Here is a 13,558-nt window from a genome sequence, read left to right as displayed (position 1 = left end):
AAGCTATCTGTGGGAGCAAAACTAGTTCACTTTCCATGGGTAAGCACAGACTGTAAAGTAGATTATTAAAGTACACAGAAGTAGAAAATTAGATCAGAAGTGATGTTTTACTGTGAGGTCTTCTTTGGGCTCTTTAAAGTAAGAAAGAACTAACCTTGTTCTATTTTTGAGTCCTAAAAAAACACACAAAACAAAAACCTCATAGCAGGCATATCACCTTTAATTAGGTTTCTGCTTTTGGGAAGCATTTTACCAGCCCCCTTTCATTTATTTTTAATGATGTTATCACTAACAGGCAAACAGTCCCTTAATAAAACAAAAACAGTTTCTATATAAAGCCTGGTGTACATGTCCTGAGTCAGTCATCTAAAAACAAATGTTATGATTGTTTCCGTTGTGCTCTTAGAACCCTTAATGGCCCTACTGTGCAGATATGCAAAACATCAGCCTCGGAAATACAGCTGTGTCTGTTATGCAGCTTTCAGTAAATGCTTTTCCATACTCACTTGCAATATCAGCAGTGAGGTTCAACCGGCAGGGTCATGGAAAAGACAGAAAGGTCAATTAAGTGGATCTTTTCAGCCCAAGCTAGACCGGCTCTTTCATAAACACATAATGACTTATGACTTGAGAAACAAGCCACACAAAATGTTTCAAAGATAAATCAAGGTGTGTGTGTGTGTATGTGTGTGTGTGTGTGTGTTGTGTCCATGTTTAATGATTGACGCCATTCCATTTTTGCCAAGCAATCCCAAGGGATGCACTTCAGTCCTATCTTCTCAGTTGCGAAAGGCAGTGAGGCCAAGTGTGGAAATATTAAATATGTAGCTTGATTTAGAGTTTCCCCTGTATATACCTCTGCGAAATATAAATGCAGAGTGGTCAGAAATGAAAGACTGTCTTTTGAGAATAATGGTAGAAAATAGGCTTTCCCTTTAAAAAGATGAAGTGTTTTTAAGACACTAAGGGTCCCTATTTTCCTTCAGCTACTATCCCTATGTGGTTGCTTCCTAGAAACCCTGGACCCCGCAGTGTCTGCATTTTTCCCACTACCCAATGCCCATTCCAAGCATACCTTGCCATGAAGATTTTGGTTTTCTTTTTTTTACTCTCCTTTCAAGTTGCATGGTCTAAATATAATCTCTTATTTTTCTGAAGAACCACTTGGTGCCATTTGAATCAACCTTTTGGCACATAACATTATTACAATTCTAATTGCAGACTTTTTAAAATCATCTTCCTTGAGCTTCCTCATAACCCAAGATAATGTCTGTGAAATTGCCTTGTAATCAATAGTGTGGTTTTCCAAGAGAAAGTATTTTTAGTTTTGCTCTCATGAATGTGGTGTAACCTCGGGTGAGCAGAGATTACTATATCCTCCTCATTTCTGCATTTTGAACTCTTCCAGCTTTTGCCTCTTCCCATCTCACTCACATATTCCTTCCCCAGCATTAGTAAGTATGTCTCTGTGTCAGGGCCCTGAGACTATTTCTCCTTGCAAGGCATGCTCCCTAACTTTCATTATCACCTCCGAAGTGAACTATTCCAACATTAACAACCACAGATAAAGGTGAAAGTTGCATAGATGTGTAATAAATGGTTTGTGCATTAAATTGGGCAGAACTGTGAGTCTGGTATATTTTTTAGCACACCTCCAGTATCCTGCCAAATATGCACTTACGATGATCTCCTTCCCATATTCAATCTTTCCCTTCATCCACCAAAACTCAAAATTCATAGTTCTAATATAACTTCATTCAAGTGGATCCAAGGAACCTCTTAGGTGTTTATGTTCCTCTTAGTGTACTTACCCATTTCTTGTGGCTCCTGCTACCTGAAGTGAAATTGGCAAACTAATTTGTACTCTTTCTCAAGCTATTTCTATCATAATTAAAGTTTAACTGTTCACTGAACTAATCCCAGGTTATTTTGTATAAGGCAACTATAATAACATATAGCGGTAATTTTGTTATCTAGTGTAGATGATATTTCTTAATCACCAACCTCACTAACGATAAATAACATAGAACCACAGACTTATGCTACAGGACCAGGATTGCTCCATGGAATTTTGAAGCCAAGTGTAGGAAAAGGAAAATTGTAATATATTTAATTATTTTAAAATTATTAACACTTTGTATGTATTAGCATTTTATATTTTACAAAGCAGTTTTACATAGGTAACTAAGTGGATTTAAACTATAATTCTCTGAGTTTGTAATCATCTCTTTAATAAATAAATCAAATGAGTCTCACAGAATATAAGAGAAGGCGTCTTTGCTCTACTGTTTGGTAGTTCTTGGTGAGCCAGAACTTGAACCCACATTTTCTGATTCTACCTTGGTTTGCTTTTCATTTTTCCAGTTCTCCCATTTAATGAGATAGCTCTCTCACATTATGAAGACAATTTCATAAAAATTTCTAAAGTAATTTTGAGCCCAGAATTTGAAAAATGGGCTTAAAATTACATATAGGAAATAGCTTCATTCCATGATAGGCCTGGAAATTTTGTAAGAATTGGAATAGATATGTGAAAGTCGTGCAAATCAATTTTAATATGGTATTTTTGGAATTCCTTATTTTTTGAGAAGATAAAAATAGAAAGGAAAAAATTTACATGGCCATATTCTGATTTATGATTACATTCTGGGATTACATTTTTCACCTTTATTTTTAGTCTCTATTGCCAAATTAAACCCAGAGTCCCTGAAGGCAGAAGGAACCAGGTTGAAGTTATGGCTGAGCTCAATTTAAATGACTGTGTTTTATATCTGAATATAGGTTTCAACTTTTTTAAAACACCAATCCTGAATTTTTCCGATTATTTATGCCTGTATTCCAGTTCAATAATGTGGATGAAAAGCTTACAAAACCACCAGTAAGTGTAGCTAGCTGTACAATTGTGATGTATATTTAACAAAATGAAAAAATATATTTTTATAAGTATTTACTTTTGTACAGAAGGTATCATACTCTCAAAATTTGTTAACATTTTAATCACTTTGCTAGTATACAAATAGAGCTTTATCATGCAAACTCCCAGATCTCTTGTAAAATACTTAAATACAGAGTTTTTCCCATTTTAATAATATTACTATCTATTCCACATCAAGAGGAATAACTGTGAATCCACTTAGAATATATCATTTTCTAAAAGGGAGTATTGTTTTAGTATTGGTTTTATGATGTAATAAAAGACATGAGACAAAGACACACACACACGCACACACACACACATAAATTTGAAAGTGGCTTAAACCGTAATTCAAACCCAAAGGGATTAGTAGTGAAAATAACAACTGAGTTAGATTTTATTAACAGGAAAGAAAACATTTTAAAGTAGAGGCCCATTATTTTTTTTAAACAACATTGTTCCTTAGGATATCCTGCTCAATTGTTATGTCTGATAAGATTGGAGGGAAAAAGCTTGTCTTACAGAGTCATCAATCTTACTGATAGTCATTTATTGATAAGTGACTTTAAAATATGGGTAAAATCATTAAATGAAGTGATGAGAAGAATGAAATAATACTCTTCTATGTTGTATTGATTTTGAATTTTTAAGACAGTTCTCTTCCATTCAAGCTTTCTATTTATATCTATTATTCCAACTGATGTTAGCAGATTATATGTCATTATAATCAACATTATATTTATTATGTAATTATCAATATGTTAACCTAGTCAATAGATTTTTCTCTGGTCAAAAGATAAAATTGTGTATTACACTGTAATATATGTATTCTATTTTTCCTTTAGAAAACCACTGTAGTTTCCTATAACTGAACTAAAATGCAAAAATACTTTAAAGTTAGGAATCATTCTTCCTTTGGAATCTACAAATAACAAGAACTCCTTTGAGTGCTGGCATAACTGCTGGTCCCTTATGGACGTGGAAGGCTCTAAAAACAGCACCTAGTTAATGCAGCTTTCAAAATGCTTACTTTATTCCCAGATCGATGCACCTTTCACTGCATCTAATTTACCATTCCAGGTGTTGGGAGTGCTCATCACATAGGTGGTTGGAGTCTTTTCTAGTTTAATAAAATGAAGCAGACTAATTTAAGGATTCTTTTACTTCATTTTTATTGCTTACACTACTACAGGTGTCCCCGTTTCCCCGCCTTTGTCCACCTCCACCCAGCCCTCGCCCCCCTTCCTTCAGGCCATCGCCATGCTGTTGTCTGTGTCTGTGGGTTGTGCATGTGGGCTCTTTTGGCTAACTCCTTCACCTTCTTTCATCCAGTTCCCTCACGCCCCTCCCCTCGGACAGCTGTCTGTCTGTCCCATGTGTCTACGCCTTTGTTTCAGTTTTGTTCATCAGTTTATTTTGTTCATTAGATTCCACGTATGAGTGAGGTCATATAGTGTTTGTCTTTCACTGACTGGCTTATTTCACTTAGCAGAATAGTCTTCAGGTCCAACCATGTTGTCGCAAGTTTGTAAACCTAAGTAATCAGTGACATGCACTGAAATCTTGTGTTTGTGTGAATCATTCTTCTTCAGACATTATCTAGATATTTGTACCTCTTTGAAACTTATAATTAAGAAAGTACTGACATTTCTGATTTGAAAGCAACTCATTACCACTCTCTAGTCAATATTGATGAAATCTCTAAACAATTTTAAGAATTTTTATAAGAAATAATAGAGATATGAATGACACTAAAATTTGTTTCATTCAACCTGCTAGTTTTTTTAAAAATGAGGAAATTGAAGCTTGAAGTGGTTACATTTCCAAAGTATCTGAAATAAACTGGACATGAAGTCGTTTTTTTAATACATTCCAAAATACTAAAAAATTGTTACATACTGCTTTAGTTACCTACAGCTGTATAATAAATCATACCAAAACGTAGTGACTTAAACCACCAAACATTTAAAATCTCAGTATCTATGGATCAAGAATTGGATGCAACTTAGCTGGGCACCTCTGGTTTAAGGCCGCTCATGAGTTTGCAGTTATGCTGTCAGCCAGGGCTGCAGCTCAGCTAAAGGCTCAGTTGGGACACCAAGAAGAGGTGGGACACAGGTTTAATGGAACACTATTCAGACCTAAGAAAAGATGTAACACTGCCATTTGCGACAACATGGATGGATCTTGAGAATATCATGCTAAGTGAAATAAGTCCCGTTGGATAAAGGCAAGAACCATATGGTTTCACTCATATGTGGACTATAAGACTTAAAGCAACAAGATAAACAAACAAAAAGGATTAAGGATTAAAAGGAAAGACAGTTCAAATATATGTACAAACAGAAAGAGAAAGAGGATCAGAGAGACCATTTAAAAGCAAATGTGGCAAAATGTAAAAAATGGTGAATTTGGGTAAAAAGTTGAAATAGTTTCTAAGGCTGTTATAACAAATGACCACAATGTTGGTAACTTAAAAGCAACAGAAATTTATTTTCTCACAGTTCTGGACGCCAGAGTATAAAATCACAGTGTCAGCAAGGACAAACTTTCTCCAAGTGGCTACGAAAGAGAATCCATTCTTGACCTCTTCTCACTTCCATGGCTATCAGCATTCTTTGACTGTGGCTACAAAATTCTGATCTCTGTCTCAGTCTTCTCTTTGCCTCCTCCTCACCTCTGTGGACCTCTCTGTCTCTCTCAAACCTCCCTTTGACTTTCTTTTTATAAAACACTGGTCATTGAATTTAGGGAGCATCCTAAAGCCAGCATGATCTCCTCATCACAAGTTCCTTAACTTGGTAACATCTATGGACCCCTGTTTTACAAGTAACATTACTGGGTTCCAGCGATTAGACATGGCCATATATTGTGTCTACCATTCAGTTGACTACAGGGGTGTAAAGGAATTCTTTGCACAATTCTTGCAACTTTTCCATAAGTTTAAAATTATTTAGGAGCAAAATATTGAAGAACAAAACCAGATTACATTGTCAAATGCTATAATCAAAGATCATAGCATCTGACAAGCCAACTTTCTTTTAAAGATAAAACTTTAAAAAATATGTACAATCGACAAAATTGGAATAAGGTGTTTTGTGAGTTTGTGCTTCATCATCATTCACTGTTTGAAGTCAGTGGAGATTATGTGATGTCAAAACTCTCTTCCATGTTGTCTGGTCTCTGAGACTTTTCCTTTAATCTTCTTAGAACATTTAGGATATCAAAGGTCACTTTTATTTTAAAAGGAAGAACCATGTTCTCAATTTTACTCTTTGTCAGAAGACTAAATGAGACTTTCTATGATGTTAATTGCCACAAGATGACCATTTTTTTCCAAGGTAGAAGAGTCTTAAAACCCCCAAAATATTTTTGTTTTGTTTGTTTGTTCTTTGATTAGTTTGTTTTCTTTTAAAAAATGCATATTGAGCTTAAGAATCTCTTTAAAGTTTTTAAGTAGTCATTCTGCCCTAAATTTGTTTATCTATGTATTGAATTAAAGTGAATTTTTGTAGTACCTCCACTATGTAAAATGATAAATGATTAAATTCAATCAAGTCTATACCAAATAATAGTCTATTCACATATATCTGAGACCATGGGAACCAAGATAAGCATTCCATTGAAGCAACTGCAAAAAAAAAAAAACATGAAATGTGCATGCACACACACACAGAACAATTTTAATCTTATACTGGGAAAAGTTGAATAGTAATAGCATAAGAATGGAAAACAAAATGCTTTGCTAACTATAATAATTAGCTACTTGGTGATTGGGATTAGCCACTCTAGAAATGCTCCTGGAGGATTGTAGATTGTGTTTTTTATTTTCAGTGTTCTATCTTCAGTGTCCAGCACATCATTTTTGTTAAGTAAATATTGGCTACATAAATGCATGTATCATGATCGGTTTAAGTAATCCACACAACAAGCAAACACATTCAAGCTTACATGTACTGAAATTTAAATAATCATGGGGGTGATGGAACTTCTAATTACATGTGTGTGTGCATACAAACATGTGTGCTATTTTCTCGGACAACCTTTAAGAATTGTAGAGTCTTAAACTACAGCTGAATGTAACCTCAGGTGGTCATCTGGTTCTATGCCTTTCTTCAAGAGACAAGCAATTATTATCCACATGATCTATTAAGCCACATTTTCTTTAGCATCTGACAGCTAAGGTGATGTTGATCAGAAAATATTGCTCTTCATTCTTAAACAATTTCACATGCACATAGATGTTTAACAAGCTCCTTTTCAGAGATATTATGAGAAAACACTAGCAGCCTTGGTCTGGAGGAGTAATTTATGACAGCAAGGTAAATGGTGTCCAAGATCACCTTGATCGTATTAGCCATGCACTGCTGTCTTTCTTTAACCCTGTTGACAAGTGGGATAAAAAGAAAAAGAAAAGAAGGACACAATGAATCCTTCCTTTGCTGCAGACTCCATTTCTTCCTCTAGTGCCTGCTGCCTCCAATCATCTGTCAGTCAGGTAACAGAGGAGGGATAGGAAGGAGAAACTGCAGAGGAGTGAGTGAGTGAGTGAGTGAGTGAGAAAGTTCTGTTAATAGAAGGCCTGTGTCCATTGCTCTCCTCTCCAACCTTGCTTCCCTTTAACTAGTTCACCAGCGAGAAATGTGGAAAGGTGAGGCAGATGAATTCAGCGTGTTCTGACATTAGTTAGAGACAGAGAAGTGTGGCAACTTCCACAGTGTTTCTGCCCCAGAGAGAGCTAATTGGAAAACGTGTTGTGTGGTTAGGTGTTGTAATGAAAAATAAAGGAATGATTGAGCAGAACAATGGAATTGAATTATAAGCACAAATGAAATTGTGCTGAAAAGTTTTTAGCCACCTGCAAAATTGAGAGATATTATCAGGACTGTGCAAATACGTTGCTCTGATTAATTTTCCTGGGGTCAAATGAGAAAATATTCATAAAACTGAGAATTCTGCTATAAGTAAAATTTTCTCTGTGATATAATAAACTAACACAAGGCATAACTTGTATCTATCAAATGAAACATAATACAGAACTGAATAAAAAGATTTCACTGTCAGAGTAAAAATAATCTGTATTGGGGCATTACCCCAAGTTGCTTAAAATGATGAAGACTATTCCATAAAATAAGTAAAGACTGCATTATCTTAGATGGTTTTATATATTTTTTAATATTTTTATGGAAGCTGTATCATTTTACCCTTCTATAGAACCCCTTTTTGTGAATAAAAAGCTAGTTTTTCAATGTTAAGGTAGAGGGTGTTCAAGTTCAAAGGCATTAGATCTTTAGTTTTAAGGACATTGAACAATTCAGTTATAATTTATAAAGATTATGTTTGATTTCAACTTTGTTTTTAGTTGGGAATGATTTTATTTGTATATTGTTTTGTAGATTTCTTAACAACGTATTTGATCAAATCATTGACATAAAGGAAGGGTTAATTGAGAAAGAAACATACTAATATACAAAGTATTTCTGTTATATGAAGCTCTAGAAAGATTCTATTGTCAATCTGAACAGAACAAGCTAAAATGAGATAATTGGGAAGGTGCCCATAAAGTCAGCCTGAATATATTATCACAACTATATATGAGATAATATTTGTTTTAAAAAGATTCTATGGCACTGTAAACTCAGTCTCATTAGAGACTGCATTTAAAAGGCTTATAAAGTTACTCATTAATGTTATCTTGTTGTATCTCCACAGCTTTTTCATTAAAGAAAATTCAGCAGAAAGCATTTTCTCCTGATAGCAGGAACCAATTTGCAATAAATGTTCTGGAAACCACTAGGGAAGCCATTACTGAGGTCTAATAAAAACAGACAAGCGTAACTTGTTCTATATTTTTGTTTCAATCACATACAGATGAGACCCCGCTTTCCACACCAACCGCAAGAGACAGCCTTGACAAACTTTCCCTCACTGGGCATGGACAACCCCTACCTCCAGGCTTTCCGTCTCCTTTTCTGTTTCCTGATGGACTGTCTTCCATAGAGACCCTTCTGACTAACATACAGGTAAGCCTTTTTGCTTTCTGGCAGAAAGGAACCCAAAAACTCAGTTGAAGATTTGTACCGAATTCATAATTTTCCAGTTTAATCCATTTATGAATTTGACTAAACCATCATATAGAACATTTTCTAGCAATTTAAGATTTGAAACTTGGTACACTGATCAAATTGGTTTAGAAATACACAAATATGTACATTAAGCTGTAATAAAAACTTAAATGAACATGACCTGGGCCTTTAAAAAATCATTTTACCTAAATGTTCTCCTTATTGCTGACTAATGGGAAGAATTTGAATGTTTAAGTTTGCCTGATCTACTAAATGATGGCACACTCATTCTAATAAATATTTAGTTATTTTTACACTGTTGGCCTTCCAGTGAGGAAATGGTATGTTTAGTCATTTAAGTGTCTGGTATAAAAGAATCCAAAAAAAATCTCTTCTTTCATAAATAAGTTTGTTTCAGTTAATAGGATTTCTTCAAAGAATGGACTTCAAAAAGCCATACAAAACTTTCCACGGATTTCCTATGTAGTCCTCAGGATGTATATTTTACGTACAGTACATTATGAATCAAAAATACTTGCAGTTAACAATAACATGGAGCACGGAGCCAAAATAATACGAGTGTGTGGGATAAAAGAAAGCATAATTTTCTGCCCACACATGAAGTGATCATGTGGGCCCCAGATGGGGACTTTGCCATCGACTTCCCCGTATCTGGAGTAGCTGGCAGTAAGAATGTGCTTGTTGATTCTGAGCCGGTAATATGTATTTTTAAATTTTTACTCTAGCACTTCATCCTTAGTGATATTTTTCTGTACACATTTCCTAGCATATTAAACTTTCTCCCAGTAGAAATGTAATTAATTTTATTTACCTCTCCAAGGACATAGCAGAAGGCCTTTAATGTAACATATCTTCTCATCTATTAATATGGCATTTTTAATACTAATGTAATTAGAGTCTCCAGAACTGTATTCAACTTAAAGGTTTTATATCTCAGTAATTGAAATAAATCATCAATCTAGCCTAAATTTAATCAAGGCCAAATAGTTGATTATATTTTAAAGTAAACAGAGACTTTTTCTAAATTTGACCCATGGTACTGTTTACTATGAGGTAGAGTTTTGCAGTTTTTCCCTTTTGTTAAATGCTTTTGCAAAATATCCCTCAACGCTTTTGAATTTTCACTGTGAAAAGAAAGGGAACGATTCATTTTTTAATGTCTACAATTCCATATGAAGCAAAGAGAAAGCAAAACATCTACTTAAAATTCTCATCTAGCTTGTGTATCTTCAGTAACTCAAACCTCCGTAACCAGGAAAGTGGTCATTTAATTTTAACTTCAGCAGAGAAAACCTGTCTAGTGTCTTCAGTGTGAAACCAGCCCGCTCACCTGGAGGTTAGGGTCACACATGGACTCTTCTGTTGTGTGAATGCCCTGTCTCTAAAACAAATACTGTCTGTTCGGAAGTATTCACCCACCCCAGACCCCAGTCTCCCAGACTAGCAATGATATCCACATCGCCTCAAACTATAACTCTTCCTTTAAAAAAGGGGGGGGGGGAGTCTTGCAATGTCTTTTACACAACATGTAACATTTAGGCATTTAGACATTATTTATTTTATTGAAGCTATCTATAGATTTAATATACCCTCCTTTCTAACCTCCAGACAGCCTTGAGGACATATTTTAGCAGAAGTTGTTGATAGGATAATAGTCAAGACAAACTAAATTATTTCTAGTTCGAAATCATAGGGATCCGGCACTGATAATGTTAGGATACCTACAATAAAAATACATCATTAAAAATAAATTATAGCTATCCAATATGGTCTGACATATATGTAATGAGACTATAGATTAGATATTATATATTTATTTGTATATATTACATGTATGTATATGGGCATGCACATATGTATACCTAAGGTAAAATAATTAAAAATCTTACAGAGTTTCATGGACAGTTATACACACACACACACACACACACACACACACACACACACACTATATATATATATATGTACTTATACACATGTACACACATAAATACTGGATCTATGGTTAGTAATGGTTTTACAGACATTTGTAGATGCTAGCTCTTGTACTATTGCCACATTTACTAAGTTGTAGTAATATCTTTGGAATGGTATAGTGTGTTTAAACAGTCATGACCCCAGCTTATTGGGCATACAGTAGAAATGTGTTTGCTGTCCAAATTCTAATTTTGGTAATTACATTCTGCCTACCTCAATTTCCTCTGCAATTTCAATTATATGCTGTGGTCTCTCTGCTTTCTACTTCCCGATGGTAACATTCCTGGCGTGGTAAGTTTAAAGCTCCATATTTTCTCTGGAGGTGTTTTATCAAGATAGAAATGAAAAATTGAGTTGAAAATGTGTAATTTTTCAAATTATACAATTTCATGTATGAAATTCTTATTTGGTATTTTGGCATATTTGGTATTTTAATTAAACAAGGCATATGGTTATGTTTAAACTTAATGTACATAAAGTTTATTTTTCTTAGAACCTTCAAAATAATATGTTTAAGAAGTAATTGTACTAATATTCAAGAATTTAACTTCACAATATTCTATAATAGTTCTCAATTTTAAAATTTGTAATGATTACTACAGACTTCCCTTCCATGACATATTATAAAAATTGAATTTTCACAGATCTTTTTGTGCTTTAAAAAAGGACCTGTAGAATAATACTATATACTAGTATACTAGTATTTTAAAATATAGTATATATAATAGGGAAAAGCACTATCTATATATATCACCAGATTTTTTAAACTCTTTTTTGAAACTTGAGTGTTTTAGAAATTAAAAGTAATAATGGATAAATGTATTTACAGTAAAGGATAGTAATTTCATTTTAGTGAGAGATATGATGCATTCTCAATTTTGCTTTGAAGGTTTTTAACATTTTTATCTTATATGAAATTTCATTTTATGTTTTTAAATGTTGGAAGTCTCTTTTATAGCTTCATTATTCAAACATGTCCATGGAGAACTCTCTGTGTGATTTCAAGTGAGGAAACTGGAAATTCAATGTCAGTGTACTAGATGTGCCACTTCAAACACTGATGACCATTTGGACACACTTAAAGAATAATTTTACCCAGTATTCTTAATCTGAACTTCCATGCAATGAATCAAAGCTAAGATCTGTATGTACATAGATTTGAGAACATACAATATGCATTTGTTATTTTAGTGCCTGAATTGTTTTAAATAACTTATAAATACTACAATTAGAATTGGTAAGTAAGTAAAAAGTAGAAACTAAAATAAGAATAGAGAACGTGAAACTCAGCTAGGGAGGAGGCTGACATTGAAGACATATGCCTCTTTAAGGGGGTATATATTAGGAGTTTGGTTCACTTAGTACTTCTATATGGATGAATTAAATAAAAAATAAAGACCCAAAAAGAATGTTAAAACAACAAAATAGATCATTGGCTTCAAAATATGGGTAAGCTGAGATAAGATATGTTGTTCTTACATTTCACTATGAGGAAAAGAATAGCATTAATCTCTTAAAAATCTGGAGTACTTACCACATTTACTATTTTATATCATAAATACTCTGCTACAACACTACTTCACTTGTGACACTTCTGGTCATCAAATGTCTGGTAGTTTTCCCCACAGCAAGTGATTGTGCAACACCAGCTGGTGCCCTGCAATTTAACTCAGCTCTGACACTATCTACCTGGAGAATCAGTCCCACAAAACTGCTCCTGGCCCAACTTCAGATGCCAGTTGCAGTCCAGGCTGTAACTTGTGGCTTCTGACCAACTGTCTATAGATTGAAGGTTCCCATGACCACTCCTCAGGTTCAGTGAACCTGTTAGAGCAACTCACAGAACTCAGGAAACATTTTACTTGCTGGATTCCCAGTTTATTATAAAAGGATATAATTCAGGAACAGCCAGATGTAAGTGATGCCTAGGGCAAAGCATTGAGAAGGTGCCCAGAGCTTTCATGCCCTTTTTGGGCACACGCTACCCACCCAGCTCCTTCCATTTCCAACCAACCCAGAAGTTCTCCCTTCGGAGTTTTTCTGGAGGTTTCACTTCCTAGGCAGGACTGATGAAATCATTCACCATTCAGGATCAGTTTAGCTTCTCTCGCCTCTGGCCTCCCTGGAAGTCTGAAGGGCAGGACTGAGAGTTCCCACTGTCCAATCACAGTGTGGGTTCCCCTCACAATCAGCCTCTGTTCTTCGGGGCTTTCCTAAAGAGATCTTAGTAACATCAACTCAGACGTAGTTGAAAGGGGCTTATTATGAACAACAAAAGACACTCATTTTACCTTTATTGCTCTTATCACTTAAGGAATTCCACCCGTGGTAGGATTTAAGTGCCAGGAAAGAGCATATATACATATATACCTCTTAGTATAAATCTCAATGTCAGAGGTCAGTCTCTATGCTAATTATATACAACGTTACATGACTCTTTTTTCTAACTCTACACAGTGGATTTTGTTGTTATCGGCATTCTACACATGCAAAAATAGAGGCAGATAATCATTTGATCAAAGTTACATGTCGTTGGTGATGTCTGAATTTAAACAACAACAGGCTGATCTCAGAGCCTGTG

General features: G+C 34.7%; 1 protein-coding gene across 1 annotated transcript in view; it reads left to right on the top strand.

The window, feature by feature from the left end:
* The window catches only part of DACH1 (dachshund family transcription factor 1), a 397,049-nt gene that overhangs the window by 344,917 nt on the left and 38,574 nt on the right, over window positions 1-13,558 (top strand). Inside the window, exon 7 of the mRNA XM_045839183.1 lies at window positions 8,786-8,937. Coding sequence (XP_045695139.1) covers window positions 8,786-8,937 — 152 coding nt within the window. The remainder of the gene's footprint in view (window positions 1-8,785; window positions 8,938-13,558) is intronic.

Source organism: Phyllostomus hastatus, unplaced genomic scaffold (assembly GCF_019186645.2).
Source record: "Phyllostomus hastatus isolate PE091 unplaced genomic scaffold, TTU_PhHast_1.1 phas_contig_29, whole genome shotgun sequence".
Taxonomy (NCBI): domain Eukaryota; kingdom Metazoa; phylum Chordata; class Mammalia; order Chiroptera; family Phyllostomidae; genus Phyllostomus; species Phyllostomus hastatus.
Note: the sequence above shows the minus strand (reverse complement) of the source record. Positions and strands in the feature narration are given on the sequence as shown.